The following is a 19,511-nucleotide window of genomic DNA, read 5'->3' as shown; positions in this document are numbered from 1 at the left end:
TGCAGTCTTGAAAGTCAGGCAGGCAGCTTACCCAACGACCACCCCCTGCACAAGTCAGACAGCCCCCGGCCTCCCTTGCTTGTTTGAATCTGTGAGTGTTTCCCAGAAAGAAATAGTAACTTCTCCTTTTTCTGGCAGGGGCGCCTGATGAAACTCCTTGAAAACAGGGCCTCTCTCTCCCCTTCATCTGGCCTCACACATGCTAATGCAAATGAGTCCTGACCCAGCCAGGGGTCTGCGGGAAGGCGGCCAGGAGCCATTAGAACAAACATGCAAAGAATGTTATTTCATTTCTGGCATCCTGGGGAAAGAGGGACCCAGAGAGGGAAGTTGGGTAGTTAGGGGGTAGAGGGAGAGGGAGAATGAATATGAATGCTTACTCCAATAAGACTGAAGCAAAAGGAAAGGATGAGCAGGAAATGAGTATATATAAAAGGTCTCTCAGGTGCCAGAAATTGACATATCAAATATATATATTTTTTAATTTGACATATATATCTTGAAGTAGAATTTATTTCTCCCATTTTTTCTGGATGCAGAAAGAGGTTTGGTCTCAAAAGTTAGACTTTTTTTTTTCAAGGGTTACCCAACTATGAAAGGGTAGAGTCTAGATTTAAACCTAGATTCTAAAGTTTTGAATTCCATGCTATATCATCTCAATGAGGCTGGCTTATTGGTTGCTCTTTGGTAGATTTCCAAAGAACACTGTGAGTTCAACAAGCCCACATCTTAGGCCTTTCTTTACCTGCTTCTTCCTCTCATCTCTTTCTGCCACAATTCTAACTCCAGATTCCTCATCTCTTACCAGGACTCCTACAAAACTCCCTAAGTCTCCCCTAATCTAACCCACACTCCATAGCCTTCTACTGCTGCTCCCAATGAATTATTGGTTTCTTCACCTGCTTTACAAGGCCTTGCAAGTCCTGGCCCTCCAACCTCATACAGTATAAGTCTCAGCTACCCAGAACCTTCTATTGTTCTCTTATGTGTCCCTTCAATTTCCCATCTTCTTGTCTTTGTTTCGGCTATTCTCTCTGCCTCAGATGCATTAACTTTCCTAATTTTAAATGGCCAGTGCTATCCATTCTTTCAGACTCAACTCAAATGTGTCTTCCCCAGGGTACACTGGCTGTCAGAGATCACAGCCTCCTCTGAATTTTCATGCCTTTATTATGGGCAAGTCACTCCCTACCCCAAAATAATCATCTGCTTACAACTTTGTCTCTAACACTGGACACAGCTCTTTCAGTCTGAGCCATACGATTTCAAATCTGAGTCACACAACTGCCTAGAAGAGGAATGCATACAAACATACAAGTGTGGACCCTGGAGACAGGCATTATGTATTAGACTCATGGCTTTCACATTTACCAGTTAGGTGGCCTTGAACAAGGCACTTAGCCTTTCAGTCTTAGTTTTCTTATATATAAATCAAGGATACTATAGTACCTACCTCAGAGAGTACCATATTGTGAAGGCTCAAAGAGTTAGTGTGACAGGTACTTAGAACTTGAAAACTGGTTGATGAAGACACTGACTGGGAAGCAGGGGTCATGTCACTGCTATGATCATGGCTAATAGCCATACATGTTTATATGAAGTATGGACTCTATCCATTCAATCCGTAGTACCTATTACTGGCCTTTGGTGTTTGCTGAATTGAGTGCCTACTAAATGCCAGGCCAGGGGTGCCTGGGTGGCTCAGTCGGTTGCGCATGTGGCTTCAGCTCAGGTCATGATCCTGCAGTTCATGGGTTCAAGCCCTGCACCAGGCTCTGTGCTGACAGCTAGCTCAGAGCGTGGAGCCTGTCTTCAAATTCTGTGTCTCCCTCCCTGACTCTCCCCTGCTCACACTGTCTCTTTCTCTCTCTCAAAAATAAATAAAACATTAAAAATAAATAAATAAACTTCTAAATGCCAGGCCATATGCAAGGGACTCAGAGAGTCCTTAAGCATGGTTTCTAAAACATGTTCTACTCTTGGATCACTGACCATCTTAGTTCCCGATCATCACGAGAACATTATTTGGAATGGGTTCAAGGAACAGTAGAAGAAAAAAAGAAAAAGGGAAGGCATCTCTTGTTATGTCAGATATTTGGTGAAAATGACCCCAAATTTGTCACATCTTACATCCAAAGGGCTCTTGGAAGAGACTCAGAGAGAACAGAAAAATGTGAGCAACTGCACAGTGGGAAGGACAATTAGCTGATCATGAGTCCCCTTTACGGTCATCCTTGAGGAAGTTCTACTAAAGGAACATCTTGGGTGTACTTGGTATGTATTTGATCTTGAGCAACTATTGTGTTCTGAACATCTATGGCTGGGAGCTTGGCATATATTAACCATTCTATACTTGCTTTATGATGACACTAATATAGAAAGTAGCAATACTCTCACCTCACAGATGTGGAAATTGAAAGCCAGGAAAAAAAAGTATCTTGTATAGCCCGAAACTTTCTGACATTTGAACTCACCCTAGGACAATCTGACTGCAAACCCCAGGTTCTTAGCCTTTCATACACCCAATATTATTGGGGTACACATGTTTAATTGGATCCAGGACAAGAAAGCAGCAGGTGGTCTGTATGGGAGTTGAGAACCCTCTCCAGCCCAGCTCTGACACTGATTCTCTAAGTGACAATGTGCAGGTTCATGCCCTCCCTGAACTTCAGTTTCTCCCATAAAGAGATAAGGTTCAGGTCAATGATTTCCAAGGCCCTAAGCTCTATTACGCTGTATTTCAACAGTGAAAGCATCACAGGGTTGTTGGTAAATGGGGGAGTCTGTCCTTGAGGGAAAGTAGAACTGAACAGAATGAAAAATGTCCGGAATCTGGATTTTGCCTTGCCTCTGAATTTCCACGCACCATTCATGGTGATCCCCTGTGGTCTGCTAACACTTTACCAGTGATGACCCTCAAGACTGTTCACAGTGTCAGCCTCCACAGATGGAGGTGGGAGCCAAGGGGCAGGTGACCTCTTAGCATGCAGCGATGGACCCAGAGCCAAGATGACAGGAACAGGGAAAAGTTACGAGGCCTGGCCTCTAGCCTGGGTCTATTCCTACCTTTAAGAGTTCTTCCAGTCCTAGAAATCAGAGAAGGAATAGACTTCTCCATCCAATCCCTCAGTGTAACAAGAAAGAAACTGAAGTTTCTTTGTCTAAGGTCCCTCATGGATGGGCAGCAAAGCAGGGCACAGAACCCAGTGTGACTTGTGACCCCATTCCAGGAATCTCTCACTATGTTGAGCTGACTCTATGCTTCCTCTCTACCAATGAGACCCCAAGGTAGAAGGTGGGGCTCAAGCTCCTTGGAAAGGACCCTGCATCAGTTGTGAGGACCACTATATGTTAATCCTTCTCTGCTCTGACTGTGAAGCCTACGGGTCATCTCCTAGGACCTCAGCTTCCAGGTCTACACACTGGAAGAGTTGACTGAGATTAGAAATTCTGAATTAACAAGCTGCAGGCTAATTGTAACTTACAAAATTGGTCTATGTGATCAATTTTAAATGGTTGCCACCAAGTAGTAATTAAGAGATTTTACTTAAACTCCTAGATTTATGGCTTGGAATGTTTTTCAACACTGGGTCTATACTCTCACATAGTAATAATCAGCTGGAGCTAAGTATTCTCTACTCCATTTATAGTTTACCACAGTCCCCGCCACTCCCTATCATAACCATTTGGCCATGTTGACCCATTGACATCACTTGCAAGTTCCTCCTTAAAATGCCCAGCTGAGAGTTCACCCCATCTCCCTTAGCCTCCTGCGACCCTGCACATGGGGGTTTTACTATCCCCCGAGATTACCGTCTGACTGAGGGCCAGAATTAGGATGTTTTCTGATAGTGACCTAGCAAAATTCCAACCTCTGCCTGTGTCTTCACATGGTAGACACTGGTAACTACATTGGATTTAGGGACCAACTTAATCTGGTATGATCTCATCTTGATCCTTAACTCACTATATTTACAAAGACTTTATTTCCCAAATAAGGGCATACTCTGAGGTTTTGGGTAGATATGGATTGGTGGGGAGGGGGTATCGTCACTATTCAATGCAATGCAACCCCTCCAATTACTTCCTCAGGAAGACTTTATAGTAGATCTGAAAAGTAGGCCTGCAGTAGGCTCGGCTGGTTGAGTGCCCTTCCTCAGTGTCCACACAGCCCCTGGGCTTTTCCATCAGAGCACGAAGTGAAGCATCATGGCCCTGTCTTGTCTCTTCTGCTTCCCCACCATCACTATGAACTCTGTGAGGGCAGAGACCTTGCTTGGCTCGCTTAGTTCTGCATCCCAAGTACCCAGCTTAGTGTAAGGCTCACTGTAGATGCCCAACATATATGTCCTTTTCTGGAGTACTCTGCACTGCCGTCAGTTACTAAGGATAAGCAAAGCTATTCTTGGATGTTTCCAGAACTGAGCCCAGCACATGCCCTATTCAGGTCACCACTTGCTGGATCCTTAAATGTATAAGGACCCCACCCATCCCCTCTACCTGTGCCAAATGGCCTCCCTGACTTTCAAGTCCACCCAGCCTGTTCCACATACCACACTCAGAGTAGTTCCCACAAAACACAGGTTTAAATATAACCTGCCCCTCCTCAAGCTTTTCTTTGTTCCCCACTGCCTGCAGGATAAAGTCCAGCTTCTCTGCCCGGCATTCAAGGCCTAGCTTTCCAGCATGGCCTCAGCCCCCACCCATCCACCATCCATGACTTCACAAGAGCAGTCTGTGCCCTGTCCCTCCAGAACTCTGGCCAGTGTCCCATTCCTGGACGAACTCTTGATGCACTTTGAGGAAAGAAACAGCCTGCCTGACAGTCCCCAGCAGGTTTTAGGAGCCTCGCTGTCTGTCAGCTGAAAAACAGCTTTATTTTTCCTCTGCAAGTCTCTCTTGGCTCAAGATGCACGGCTGTATATGCTTCTGGCTTGAGGACAGCTCTTCCCCTCTCTGGGGCCCCAACTGTGCACTTTGGAGAGGTTAGCACGACCTGACCCTAGAGGGAATTGAGTCTTGATCACGAGGCTCCCTCTCTCACTACCCACAACTCCGCCTCCCAACCAACTGGACGAGGTACAACCTGGGAGAGTTCACATTCCTTTCAGGTTTGGGGGCATCAGAAGCCCCCAGCCCCCGCTTAGCTCTGGGACCCCTGGATACAATTTGGCTGTTTTCTCCAGAATCACGTAACAGACTCGGGCCCTTATACTTGGGCTGGGTGGCTTGAGGAATGCAGAGAAGAATGAGAGAATAGAGACCTTAGGATTGAGACAGAGACTGAGAAGTGGTGAGGGGAGAGAGAGAGAGAGAGAGAGAGAGAGAGAGAGAGAGAGAGAGAGAGAGAGAGAGAAGACATGCACTTGCAGAGAAGGCAAGTATAAGAGAAGGGCACACACACAAAATAATAGACAGACAGGAAGTCAAAGTGATGCCAAGACAGAGAATAAGAAAGTGAGAGAGAAAAAAAAAAGAGAGGAAAAAGAAGAGTCCAACAATAAAGAAGTGGACAAAGGGGAGAGGAAAGAAGAGAGGTTTGGAAAAAGGGAGGGGACACAGGGAGAGAAGGAGGGAGGGAGATGGAAGAAAGGAAGGAAGGGAGGGGGAAGGAAGATGGAGAAAAGGTAGAGAGAGGGAGAAGGAGTGGGAGGGGGGAAGTAGAGAGAAGGGGAAGAAAGGGGGGAGGGAGGAAAGAAGGGAGGGAGGAAGGGAAGGGAGAGAGGAAAGGAGGGAGAAAATGCAGAGAAAAAGGGAGAAAGCAAGTGGCAGGAAGGAGGGAGGAAAGGGGGAAGGAGAAAGGAAGGGAAAGAGGGAGGGAAGGAGGGAAAGAAGGAGAGGGGAAAAGGAAGGAGGGAGGGTGGGAAAGAGGAAGGGAGGGAAAAAGGGAGGGAGGGAAGGAGGAGGCAGGGAGGGGAGGGAAGGAGGGAGAAAAGGCAGAGAAAGAGAAGGAGAACTGAAGTGGTAGGGGGAGGGAGAGAAGGAGACTGAAGAGAAAAGGGCCGGGGAAGTTTCACACTGGGAATAAAAAGTCAGTGCAGAGTGGGACAAAAAGTGTCAGGCCTGTTCTGGCTCCTTTCCCTGGTGTGTCCTGAATCAACCTTGGGCCTCAGCCTCAGTTCACACTGGTCCAGAGGCTGTGGCCCAGGGCCCTGGTCAGCATGGAAGCCTTCTTCTGTGCCTGTCTCTTTTCTCCTAAATGCTGAACGTCCCGTCCCCTCAGAAGCTGGGCCCCGTCACGTTGGGGACTTGGCTCTGAAGGCCCACTAAACCGACAGGTTTACGGACACTGAAAGATGGGAGAAGAATGGGACCTGAAGCTGAATGAAGCTCTTCCACCTGACTCAAACCCTCCCTGCTCCCTTCAGCAGGGGCTTGAGTCCCTCTCCTCGCCTCCATTCTCTCTTAAGACACACAGCCTGCCGATTCATGAACTGGTCCTTTGGGTTGGCCTCACTCAAACCTGCTCCTGCAAGTGGAGACACGGAGGCCTCCAAAGGGGAAAATCCTTGCCAGGACCTCACAGCTGCTTCGAGCCAGAAGGGAGGTGACTCTCGGGTCCCTCGCCTCCCATCATCTGGGCCAGCACTTTTGGAAGCCAGCCTTAGAGGGCTCCTGATGGCTTTCATGCTTTTTCCAGTAAAGTCTGTGCTGATTCTTGGCACAAAGAGAGAAGATGAAGAGGGTAGGGTAGGAATGTAAATAAAGGGAAACTTTGGGATTTCATCTAATATATAATTAGAGTATCCATGGTGGTGGGCTTGGCTGCTGCCCGGGCAGGGGTGGTGTTCTGGGGGTGACAGGGGCCCAGCCATGCTCCATCCAAGGCTCCAATCCCCCTGGACTTTTGGAATAGCACCGTGGGGCCAGAAAGCCGGGACTTGTTTGCAGAAACACAGGGCAATCTGGAGACACTGGGAAACAACTCAGCAGATGAGAGCTGGAGTTCTTGGGAGTCGCAAACATGGCACTGAGAGGACACTGCTAGGAGAAGCAGAGGTCCCTGCATAGACTCTGAGCTGGGCAGTTGGTCTGGCAGGGCTGGGACTGTGGGAGGACATTTGGAGTTGAGTGGTAGTGGCCAGGTAGCTCTTGGTGCCAGGACCGAAAATCTGTCTTTCATATTGTTTCCAACTCCTCTGGGCCCGTGTGGGTCTTTGCACAAAAGACCCCTCTAAACAGATTCTACCCCCCAACTCTCACCATGTCTACATGACTCATTCTTCTCGTCATCCAGGGTGGTGATTTTGAGTTCAGGCTCTAGAAATAAATGAGCTGAGTTCAAAGCTTGCCTTCTCTCTTATTAGCTTTGAGGCTTTGGTCAAGTTATCTAAACTCTGTGCCTTAGTAGTCTAATCTGTTGGATAAGAGGACTAGGAATTGCTTTAGAGAGCTGCTTTGAGGATTAAATTAGATAAGGCAGGGAGGGAGGGAGGCGGACAGACAAGTCTCCAGGGAGATACAGAGACATGGAGATATGGTACTGGACCACAGGCTGGCACACAGTGGGAATTATCTGAGTATTCAGTAAGAAAGGGAGTGAGAGGTTGTGAATGAGCGAAGGGGAAAAGCCAGTCTCCAGAGTGATGCACCGACTTGGAAATGTATTCAAATCATTCAACAATTATGTGCTGGATTCTTCACTGGTGTCAGTCACTGTTCTAGGCACCAGGGATATGGGATAAAAAGGCAGACACAGATCCTGCTCTATGCAGCTGACAGGTGAGAAAAGACAGACAACAAACAAGCGACCAGATACTCAGCCGTTGCAGCTTTAGTGAGCAGCGGGGTTTTGTGTGTCTCTGTGTGTGGCAGGCAGGATCTACTGCAGATAATGTGGCCACAGAAGACCCCTCTTGGGGGGTTACGTGACATGTAATTAAAGACATGAAGGAGAACAAGGAGCCATCATGGGGACAATCACGGGAAAAGCCCGGAGAAGTCCATTCTGGGGAACGGGAAGGGGAGAAGCAAAGACCTTGAGGAAGGGAAACAGCACTATATTCTAGCAAGAGTGCATGGGGGTGGTGAGGAAAGGGCCAGTGTCCGAGATAAAGGCTTACTTTGCTCTCCCACCAGAATGCGGTGAACAGGACAGTGTCAAAGTGGCAACCCAGGCTGGATCGCATGGGTGAAGACTGCTCCCCAGAGAGTAATGCCCACGAGTAATGTCCTTCACCTCCAGCCATTTATTAAATACTCAGTGAGCCAGACACTGTCCTGTGCTTGCTCTTTACAGGTTTCAGTGCATCGAATCCTCATGATCCGATGAAAAAGGTCCTACTCTGATTCCATTTTACAGATGAAAAGCTGTACCTCAAAGAGGTTAAGAAATTTGCCCCAGGCCACACGGTGGGTTGGTGTTGGTATGGAGGTGAAAACTTCCTTCTGTCTGATCCGGGAGGCTCAATTTTAAACTGTGTATGTGAGGTGGTGGGTGGGAAGGGGGCACGTGGATTTATCACATCTCCTGCTCTCCCCATTGCTGACCTCTGACGATGGAGTCATCAGGAAAAACTCGGCATGAGCACAGGACCTTGTGAAAAATTCAAAGTGCTTCCTCATCTGCCATTCACTCTAATCTTTGTGACCATGATCGATCAGCTCCATTTCATGGATGAGAAGGATGAGTGTGAAGAACCTTCTCTGGTGTTCTGCAGGCTGCAGGCTGGCTCCACCCTAACGTGCCTTCTGTGCAAACAGGACTGCCTGGAGTTCTCTTGCCTCAAACTCTGGCAAGTCTCTATGCGTGATGCATCAGGACAGGGATGGCACATGGGGCGAGGGGAGGGGAGGGTGGCTGTCAGAGTCAGCCTGGGTATAAATCTCAGCTCTCTCTCTCTCCTTGGCATGTAATTTTGGGCAAAATGTTTACTCCTTTAGGATCCAGCTTTCCCATCTATGAAATAGGAGGTGATGGCAATGGTGATACCAGACCCTGTGGTGGGGTTTAAATGAGATAGCACATGGAACATCATCCTTCGCACAGTTCCTGGCACATAGGGAATGCTCAGTCAACTATTACTATACCCGCTACTGCTACCACCCAGGAAGTACTTGAGGGACTGAGAATCAGGACTTTGGTGTAGTCATCACCCCTACCTCAGGGTGCAAGTCTTACAGCACAGAGTTTAACCTTCCCATTTCACAGATGAGAACATCAAGGTGGAGGAGGACGAACCGGCACCAGGTCTCACTGGGAGCGAGTGTGGGAACTGCTGTCTGACTCCCTACCTCAGGCTTTTTCTTCACAATGCTTTCCCTTCTCTAGGGCCCTGGTTTTCCTTTTACTCCTCTCCTCCAACTCCACCCAGGCCTGCTAAGAAGGAACCCCTCCCCTCCCTCAAGCCTCTGGTCCCACCATGGATGTTGGCATGTGGTCGTAGTACTCAGGCTCCTTTGGCATTCTTTTCAGAGAGCTGAGGCCAGGGAGGTGAAGGACAGGCCTGGGGCAAGCCTCCGAATGTGTGGGAATGAGCCCCCTCCCCAGGAATTGGGCCTGGCTGCCACTGCGTGTTTGCTCAGGACCCTTTGGCAGTCATCCATGATAGGAGAAAGGAAAAGCAGCTAAGACAAGACAGAGGCTAATTACCTTGGGTAATAGGAAATTGGAGAGCGGTGACAAGATGGGTGTCTAGGCCTCTAGCCAGGCAAGGGCAGGGAAGACCATGGAGGCCTAGTTTGGCCCGACCCATCCACCATGAGTAGAGACCCCCTTCTCGGGGTCAGTCTCCAGCTCCAACAACCCAAGGGTGCTGGAGTTGGCCACACTGTCAGACCTTCTGGGGACCCTCTCCTCTGCTGCTTTTTGTTTTCATTCAAAAGCAAAACAAATGAAACAAACAAGGAAATTCAATTTAGACAGGGCCCAAATGCTGGCATCTCTGTTTTGCTACACCAGGGTGAGCTTAGGACAGAAAAATCAGCCTTGACTTTTGCTGCCCCAATTGGTCTCAACCCTGCAGTGCTGTGTAAAACTACATGGATGAAGAGGCTGCAAAAGTAATTTGCCTTGCTCAGTGGAGTGAAGAGAAGGAGTGGGATTGAGAGAGAGAGAGAGAGAGAGAGAGAGAGAGAGAGAGAGAGAGAGAGGAATCCCACTTAAATAAGAAACAGAACGGAGAAACTGAGATACATACACAGCAACAGAAGAGAATAACAAAGAGAAAGGCAAAGATGGAATGACTGGGAGAATGGCAGACAGACACAGACAGCAAGCTATAAAGAACAGACTTACACAGAGAATGAATGAAAGGCATGAGAGATGAACAGAGACACAAGGAAGCACTGTGGGGTGAAACAAAAGTGAGAGAAGTGAAAAGTAGGTAGGGCAGGGGTTCAGGAGGAAAAAGGAGAGAATGAGAAGAAATCTCGTGGCTAAAGTATGCATTCTCTGAACTCTCAAGCTGGAATGGATCTAACATACCTTCACTTTAGAGGTGCTGGAACTGCAGAACAAGGAGGGGACATGGATATTTAGCCCAAGGTCCCAGAGATGGAAGTGGTGGTGGCGAGATGCGAACTCAGTCTTCCTGTCTGAGAGATTGGCCCTCTCCACCGAAATCCCATTATATCTCTGGCAGTGTGGATGGGAGATTTGGTGCCCTGTGCATAATTAAAACTCAGGGGTCTGGGCCCATGCTTTCTTTTCATCCTATTTCAATCCCAAAGGATCCTAAATGGTCATTTTTACCAGGACCGGGAACACCCCAACGTGCTCCATAGGAAACAAGCTCCTTCTTGGTAGTCCATGGAAGAGACACAGATACCCAGAGATGGAGTCAAGAAGAACAAAGCAGTAATTATGTGCAAGGCATTCTGGTAAACCCTGTCTGTGGAGTTTGTCACTTGTTGCTCTCCCTTCTAACCCCATGATTTGAGAACAATTACCAGCGCCCTGTTTCCAGAGGAAGACGCTGTTGCATAGAGCAGTGAAAAATGACTGTCTCCAGGGCAGGTCCCCAATACAGGGCAGAATCAGGATTTGTACCCAGCTGAGTCTGTCCCCAAAGCCCATGCTCCTTCTACTGGCAGACACAGCCTTTTTGACCCAAGAGTAAGAAAACTGATTTTGTAAGGAATGAGCAAGCAGAAAATGAGAAGTCCCAAGAATTGACAACAGAACTATCTTAAAGCTCAAGACTGAGTTGGTCAGACTCCATAAAAGGAGAGCCACCAATAGGATGGGAGATGGGTCCAAGTCACACCCTGGGCTCCTTGTCGAAGCTGCCCAGATTCCACAGCCATTAATAAAATCAGTTTCAAAAATAAAAGGAAGAAGTGTTCAGAGTTAGGAATGACAAACTCATGGCCAACACATTTCAAGGACAGAACAAGAAAGGATGGTCCCACCTAAAGACGTGGCAAAGGGGTCGTGGGTGCTAAGCAGTAAGGAAAAGAAGACATGAGGGAAAACCACTGTCACCTTTAAAGGATTCGACTGATTTATCAGCTCTCAGGGTTAATTGCTTTTAGGGTTCCATAAGATATTTTATTGTTCTCTATATGATGGGCCTGGAGGATTGCAAACTGGCTAATGTCCAGACTCCCCAGTGTCACCCAGAGATCAGGTTACTACTTGTTGTCTCACCAGATAGGAACCACCTTCCAGGGCTCTGGCCCTCTCTGCTAGATGCTATCCCCATAATCAGTGAATGGAGGGGGAGAGGATTAAAATTAACCATTAGCCCAACAAGGACAACAAGAACAACAGTGACAACAGCTAACGCTTCTTATACTCTTACTGGGAACTCATCACCAAGTGGAGAGCCTCTGTGCATTAACTTATCAAATCCACTTCAAGTTCCAGTGAGTCAGGCACTGTTATTATCTACATTTTCACAGAGGAGGACACGGGAGCTCAGAAGGCTGAGAGGCTCACTCAGTGTCACACAGCTGGTAAGTGCCGGGTAGTGATGTGAACCCAGATCTGTCTGCCTTGAGTCTATGCCCTTCATGAGGGACAAAAAAACCAGAAGCCAGCCATCATGAAATTTTTCAAAAATGTTACTTTCTTCATGTAATCACAATTTTTAGAGTTGGAAAAGGCCTCAGAGCTCTTAATCTAGTCACAGACTTGTCTTTAATAGATATAGTGGCCCTAGAGACCAAGAGGTTGGTGTCAGCACTTATTAAGAGGCTATGGAGTCACACTCTCAAGATCTGGATCCCAAGTCATCACTTAAGGCTTGAGGCAAATGCTACTTCCTCTGGCAAGTTTGCCAAGATGTCCCACCAGAAGAGATCTGATAGCCTATTGCACTTTGGGGATTCCATTTCCAGAGCTCTCACTGTCCCCAATTAATTTTGTGATTTTGTACAAAATAAAACTTGGATCTCAACATCTGTGAGATAGTCAGTGGAAGAGCCAGGGTCAGAGGCCCAATTTCTAGCGTATAGTGATATTCCTGAGTTGGGTGCATGACTGTGTTGGGTGTTACCAGTGAGCCTGAATATGTTGGATATTCCAAAGGGTGCCATGGTCTTTAGAAAAGTGACGGCCTTCCAGAGAAGTGGGGAAGGGATATGGCATGGAGGTGAAGGAGATTCACATTGTGGAAGGATTAATACTTACTGAACACATACGTACCGTAGGCTAGGGTGGTTTTTGTTTAATTCTCATGTGACTCTGCAAACTAGGTTTTATTATTGTTTTATTGAGGCTTATAGAGGTAAAGGAGCTTCTCTAAGGTGACCTAACTCAAAATGGCAAAGCCAGATCTGAATCCACGGTCTGTGGCCTTCATACCTCCATTAAGTTCTAAGTTATCTGAAAATAGAATCCTTTTCTTAGTCACATTCGTACCTGCCATTTCTTAGCTCAGTACGGTCATAGGAACTCTTCAGAAAATGTCTGCTGAATAAGGAAATGAGTTATGAATGAAAAAATAAAAATGGAATGAATGAAAGAAGTGATGAATAAGTAAAGGAATGGATGATGGACTATAAGAGTGGATGAACAGATAGATGAATGAATGAGATGGATGGATGGAGACAGGAAGAAGGGGGAGAAAAAGGGATGGAAGGAGGGATGGATTAATGACTGGGCAAATGGATGGATAAATGGATGGATCTTGGAGTAAATAAAAGAAAAACATAAGTGAGTTCAATAGTTGATGAATAATGCTCACCGTGTTAAGAATTTCAGCTTTCTAGGCTGCTAAAGGAGGTGGCCTATAGTTTCATAATTAGGGTACATGAAGACAGCTTGTCTCTAATACTTGATGCTATAGGTTTTGATGATGCATCCCAAGGTGACAAATGGTCGCTGAGGGGAGAACAAAAGAAAAACCACCCTTTTCCCTCTGAGATTAACAGATGAGCCTCAAGGGCGCCTGGGTGGCTCTGTTGGGTGAGTGTCCAACTTCAGCACAGGTCATGATCTCACAGTTCATGGGTTTGAGCCCTGTGTCAGGCTCTGTGCTGACAGCTTAGAGCCTGGAGCCTCCTTCCTATTCTGTGTGTCCCTTTCTCTCTGCCCCTCCCCTGCTCATGATTTGTCTCTGTCTCTCAAAAATAAATAAATGTTTAAAAAAATTAAAAAAAAACAGATGAGCCTCAGAATGACTTTCTTCTGTATCACTAGACTCTAATGTACTTTGCGAAGGAGTGATAATGGCACTATTTCTAAGGAGGGAGTAACAATGACAACAAAAACAAAAATATGTGTGTCATACATGCTGCATGTATATGTGTTTCAAATATATGAATCTCAGTATTTTTCAGAAGGGCTATGATGGAATTGAGGAAAGAACACCAGCAGGGACTCCTGTCTCAGCCCTCCTTGCTAACTTGCCACTTTTCCTCTCTGGGCTGCAGATTATTTATCACTAGAAGACATGCTTTTGTGTTCCTGGCCTCCCTGGGCCCTTTGGCAGTAACCCCCTGTGATTCTGTGGCTTGTTGTCATCACACTTCTCCAATGGATACTTCCAAACCTCAGCATCTGAAGGTACACACACAGGCTGCCTAAAAACATCTGGCTGGCCTGGACAGATTCTTCATGCCTTGCCTCCCAGACTTGAAATCATCTTGTTTCACATTCCCCATGCACCCAGCACATCTTACTTGTAGAGACCATCGGGCTCCAGACACTTGAAGATGACGGAGTAGATACTGACTTCAGGGACCTCTCCATGGCTTCGACCAGCTGCTACACAAGATGTGCCCAGGCCAGAGAGTAAGTCATCGGCAAAACTCAGGAATTCTCCTGGAGGGAGACAAAGAGAAATGAGCTCCCCAGCTCAGGCCTTGGTGAGCAGACATTCTTGCTGCTGTCCAAACCCAAGAAATGTCTGGTTACCATTATCAGGAGGATTCGTGGACCAAACAAGCATAGCATATGAATGACACAGATTAGTACCTAGCCCTAATGACTCTTTGTTTAAATTGATGCCTGAATTTTCCCAATTGTAAAGCGGGCCTACTAATATCTACCTTTATCAAATTATAGCAAGGCTCAAATGAGGTAAATTATTGTGTAATAAAAATACACAGAAAGGCAAAAGGTGCATCATGCTTTCTGTGCAGACTAACTATTTTGGTCTTATTACTGCCACTAACTTCTTCCTAACTACTTGAGCAAGACCTTTTCTTCTTGGAACTGTGTTCTCCTTGCTGATATAACAAAGGAATTGGACCAAGGATGTAAGACAGTTTTCCTATCACATGGTCATTCTTATGCATGAGTGGAGTCATGAAGTGTCCCGGTTCTGGATTCTGGATTCGTGAAATGGTTCATGGATTCATGAGGTGTTACATTGGTTCTGGATTCATAAAGTGTTAAGTTGAGACAGAGACTCAGTCCAACTAAGGGGAAAAAAGCTTCATGTCTGATAAGTGATGGCCATGAGACAGGAAGGGATGGTGGAAGAACAGGTGCCTCGAACTCCATGATTTCTAAAAGTCAATCTAGCCACTGGATTTTAGGAAACAGTTGAAGTTTAGTAGAAATAGACCTAACTGAAAAGAATAACTGGACATTTAAAATCTTAGGTTCTACTTTTAGCTCTGTTAAGAATTTGTTGGATGGCTTTGGACAACCAAATTCCCATCTCTGAGCTTTAGTTTTTCTCTTCTGTAGTATGAAAGTGGTAGGATCACTATTAGAGCTTTTGAAAAATGAAAATAAAAGCATAGATGTGCACAAAGATTAAGATATATGGATAAACATTACAGTACCATTTAAACTGGGACAAATTTAGAAACTAAATGTTCAATGATATAGAAATAGCAATACATTTATAGCTCAATGATGCAATGGAACATTTTATAGCCATCAAAAACAAGATTGTGGAAGACTATGAAGTTATATAGAAAGATATTAAAAGACAGGTTACACTATTACAGAATAACCTAATTTTTGGTGGAAATTTTACATGTTTATCTATTTAGAAAGAAAAGGAAGAAATTATAACAAATGCACAATAGTGGCTTTGTCCGGAAAGTGAGATCATGGGTATTTTTCTCTCTTATTTTTGCTTATCTCTGTTTTTTTAAATCATCTATAATGGACATGTGTTGCTTTTGTAACAAAGAAAAAAATCAATAAAAATTACTTAAAAATAGATAAAATAAATGAACCAGAGTAAATGGCCTTTTAAGTTCCCTTCCAATTCTAAAATTGGATGACTTAGGAGCAAAACAAGCATGTGGGTTATTTTATATCACACAGTATGGAATGATATGAAGCCTCCTTACTGTTCATTCCTTCTCCTTCCTATATGATGTGGAATGCCTCACACCCTCTACTCATTTATACTTAAAAACGACAAGAGGAAGATGTCCATTTGACTAAATCTTCTCTACTTGATGTTAAGGACAATCCAAAACATTGGAACCATCATGGAATAGTAATATTGGCCAAGCGTCAGAGAAGACAGTGACCCAAGGTAGTCACAGGATTCTTCTCTACTAGGGAACTGATAAACCCGAACATATAGATCATATCCTGTTGGTGTTTCAAAGAAAAGTTTCATTCTTGACTCACAAGTGAATGATGTAAACTTGTTTGACGGAACTATCTGGAAAGCCCTAGGATTCCAGGTAAACAGCCGTTTGAGAAAGTATTTGTCCCTATGATCCAAAATAGCAGATTTGGTCATAGTGGTCTTTGTTTTCTACTTTTTTACAAAGACAACTACAGTTCACAGACTTGACACGTAGGTGCTGGAGGGAAGCATCTGAACCAGGCTGATGTCAGCAACTTACACGCCCATTTGCTACTGTCAGACAGACTTGGGACTGGATTCTATTTCCACCATTTACTACAAGTCTCTTAACCTCTCAAAGTCTCAGTTTTCCTTTCTGTCATATGGGGTCAGTAGTTCTTACTGAGTTTGGAGCCCAGAATGAAAGGCAGTGTCTAAGAAGCAATTCTTAGACCAGCAGTGTCTAGAACCAGCAGTTCTACTGGGAAAGGAAAAGGTAAATGAAAGCTTTATTCATCAAGGATGCTGGCATCTGCTGTTTCTTTCACAGGCCTCTTATATCAGCTTCTTCCATAGTAAAATCATAAACAGACAATGCCTCTCTTCCAACAGGTACCAAAGCAGAGCAACATATAGGGTGAAAAATGAAGAAAAGGGGGGAAACATGGAATTACTCACTGGAGTAAGGGCTTTGTTTCTCATGGTTTCTTAGGATTTCAAGTGTGGTAGCTTACATTTGTTTTCTCTGAGCTTGGATTCACGTCTGTCTGCTTCTCAATTTGTTTCTAGATAGCCATTGAAAGAGTTGGCCCCTCATGAGGGAATTCAGTATTCCTGTGGCCAGTTATTAACTGTCTTTAAGCCAAAATAGGCCGACATTCATTTACAAATGGGCATGGCTTTCCAGATGTTTCAGTGCATTTCAGAACAATTGGACCTTGGATAAAAGCCTTATTACATGTCTGATAGGTCAGTAAGACAGGCACAGAGCTCTAAGGTTTACAGATTTAGTTCAGGGCAAGAAACTGGATAGCATGGAATACGTAACTAGTCATATGGAGGACAATATAGGGATATGCAGTGCCCAGTTGTATTTGGGACTGTATATACATGATGACCTTCACATGGAAAGCAACAAGAGGAAGGGAAGTGACATAATGCCAACTTTTCTTTGTTTCATTTAATCATCACAGCATCCAATCCTAAGGAGTTAAATGTTAGCATCTCTGTTATAAAGCTGAGATTAAGCTCATAAATTTCAGGAGCTGAGACTTGAACCCATATCTTCCTAACTCCGAAGCCATACACCTTTTCTTTTATACTATGCTGCCTCCTAGGGAAAGTTTCAAGACAACAGTGTTTGAAAAATGAGGTTTTCAATTCTGTTCAGTTTGCAACTGAATTTGTATCACTCTCTTAGCTTGGGGAATGAAATAATAAAAGAAATAGCCCCTGACCTTCTACAGTGTGTAGTCTGACAAGAGGAAGGGTTCTGCAAGACAAGAACAGACCCATAAAGTAAGTTGTAAAGTTGCTTTTCTTGGCACTCTCTTCCAGAAGATTTAAATGTAACCTAGATGGAGACAGGTGAATGAGAGGATCCTTCACTGTCTTTCCTCACCTAGTGGAGGGGGGTCCTAAGAAAGATCTGGAGGCTTCTCTGTACACAAATGCAAATCAGTGAAGTTCAACATATGCACTCGGGTTCCACAATACCCCAAGTCTGGCAGTGCAAGAGTAGAATGAAAATACTACAGTGCAGTGGTTAAGAGGCTGGGCTATGAATTTACGCCACCTAGGATTAAATCCCCCACTTACAGCTTGCCCGGGATAGCTTCTTTGATTCTCTCCATCTATTTCTTCATATGTAAAATGGATATAATCATAATATCTAACTTACAGTGCTTTGAATATCATGTAAAATATTGCATATATTGCTTACAAATCAATTAGCACAGTGTCTGGCATACAATAAAGGCTCAAAATTATGTTAATTATTGTTTCTGTTATTATTGTCATCCTAATAGAGGAGAAAGATAAGGTCCCTTAGAAATTATTTTTTTGGTCCAATCTTTTATCCTGTCCTTTTCCAGGTGACAATTGACGCTTAGAGAAGGAACGTATCATGTCGAGGGTCGATGGCCATACACAAAATGAGAGGTCCACTTGGAACAAATGCTTCATCTCTTGACTCTTATAGCCTAGGAGGTAATTCCTATCATCCAGCCTAGAGAATAAACCTGCTGAGTCCTGAAGACCTTACTCTTTAATTTCTGAGCAACTACATTCAACATGAACATGAGCTAGACTTGCTATGTGCAGGCACTAGGCACTGTGCTAGGCACACACTTCCACCCTGCCATCTTCTTAAACTTGGACTCCCTGAGAAAGATAAAAAGCCCAGGAGAGACAGAAGTAGTTCAAGAGGTTTCCAATATGTACTACATTCTAGCAGTGGTTTGCCCATCAGGATATGCAGATCTCCGGGATTGAGAAGCAAAGGCAGACATGGTGGGGGCCAAAGTCTGTCTCCTCTGTGCTCATACCAACTTCAAGCCAGATTAACGGTAGTTTGATCTATTTTATATCCTGGTGGTCTATGTTTTATTTAAGTTGGGGAAAAACTGTTTTAAAAATATTGGCTTATAAGTTTTACTGCTTAAAATGTTTGAATTCTAAAACCCTGCCACATTCCCTGGTAGAAGAAATACAGAGGTTCAAGAATGTTGTAACCCTCCCACCCCCCCTCCCCAATTCAAGGCTCTGCAGCCACTTCAGGGCAGAGTCCAGGATCAAACCCATTTGCTTCTGAGCTCCATGAGGCTTCTACTAGGAAACTCTGCCGAGGTTAGACTTCCCAGGTCCCCCTCGTCTCTGGTATGTTATGGCTGTGTGGCAGAACTCTCCTAGATGGGGGCTGCTGTCGCCACCGCTTCGCCCATGCCTGTCCAAGATTCTAACATTCTTTCTCTGTTTTTCTTTCCTTGAAAACAGATAGGGAGTTGAGAGTCGCTGTACAGGAATGTGCCTGTTCCCCATTAGGGCTCTTCTGGGGCTGTAACCCGAGTGGGCTTGGGCCAGACCCCCACACACTGCTTTATCCACTCTGACTCCAGCCTTGCTCTCATTACGATCCACAGCGGAGGTCAATCACAATTCTGCCTAAGCTTCAGAACCAACCCAACAAAGCACAGAGTAATGTTTCGAAAGGCTCCACCCCCTGCCTCAATCCCTTCTCCTTTTATCACTCCCTCAAATCCCCTGCCTCCTCGTTTCCCCTTCTCTCCCCTTTTCCCCTCACCCCCTCACTTCTGATTGAGTTGAGGTCACAGTCAAAGCTGGCCACAAGAGCAAATTGAAAACAGGCTGGGGGGGGGGGGGAAGCAGCAAAGAAATTCCAAAATGGAAGGGGCGGGAGTAGTGAGTTATTTAGCCCAGGTGGGGAGAAAGGTCCCCTCTCTGCCTCCATGCTCTTTTCAGGAAACGCCAAGGGGATTTGGAGGCAGCTCTGGGTCTGGTGTCTTTCTAACCTGTGGATGCTTCTTGCTGTAGTGCCAAGGAAAGCAGGGCTCTGCATTTCCC

At 45.3% G+C, this 19,511-nt stretch overlaps 1 protein-coding gene across 3 annotated transcripts in view; it reads right to left on the bottom strand.

The window, feature by feature from the left end:
* ASTN2 (astrotactin 2) overlaps positions 1-19,511 on the bottom strand; it is an 861,939-nt gene that overhangs the window by 40,067 nt on the left and 802,361 nt on the right. For all 3 annotated transcript variants that reach the window (XM_029919897.1, XM_029919896.1, XM_029919898.1), the window contains one exon: positions 14,068-14,209. In XM_029919897.1, the coding sequence (XP_029775757.1) occupies positions 14,068-14,209 (142 nt within the window). The remainder of the gene's footprint in view (positions 1-14,067; positions 14,210-19,511) is intronic.

Source organism: Suricata suricatta, chromosome 13, assembly GCF_006229205.1.
Source record: "Suricata suricatta isolate VVHF042 chromosome 13, meerkat_22Aug2017_6uvM2_HiC, whole genome shotgun sequence".
NCBI lineage: Eukaryota > Metazoa > Chordata > Mammalia > Carnivora > Herpestidae > Suricata > Suricata suricatta.
This window is presented reverse-complemented; position numbering and strand designations above follow the sequence as displayed.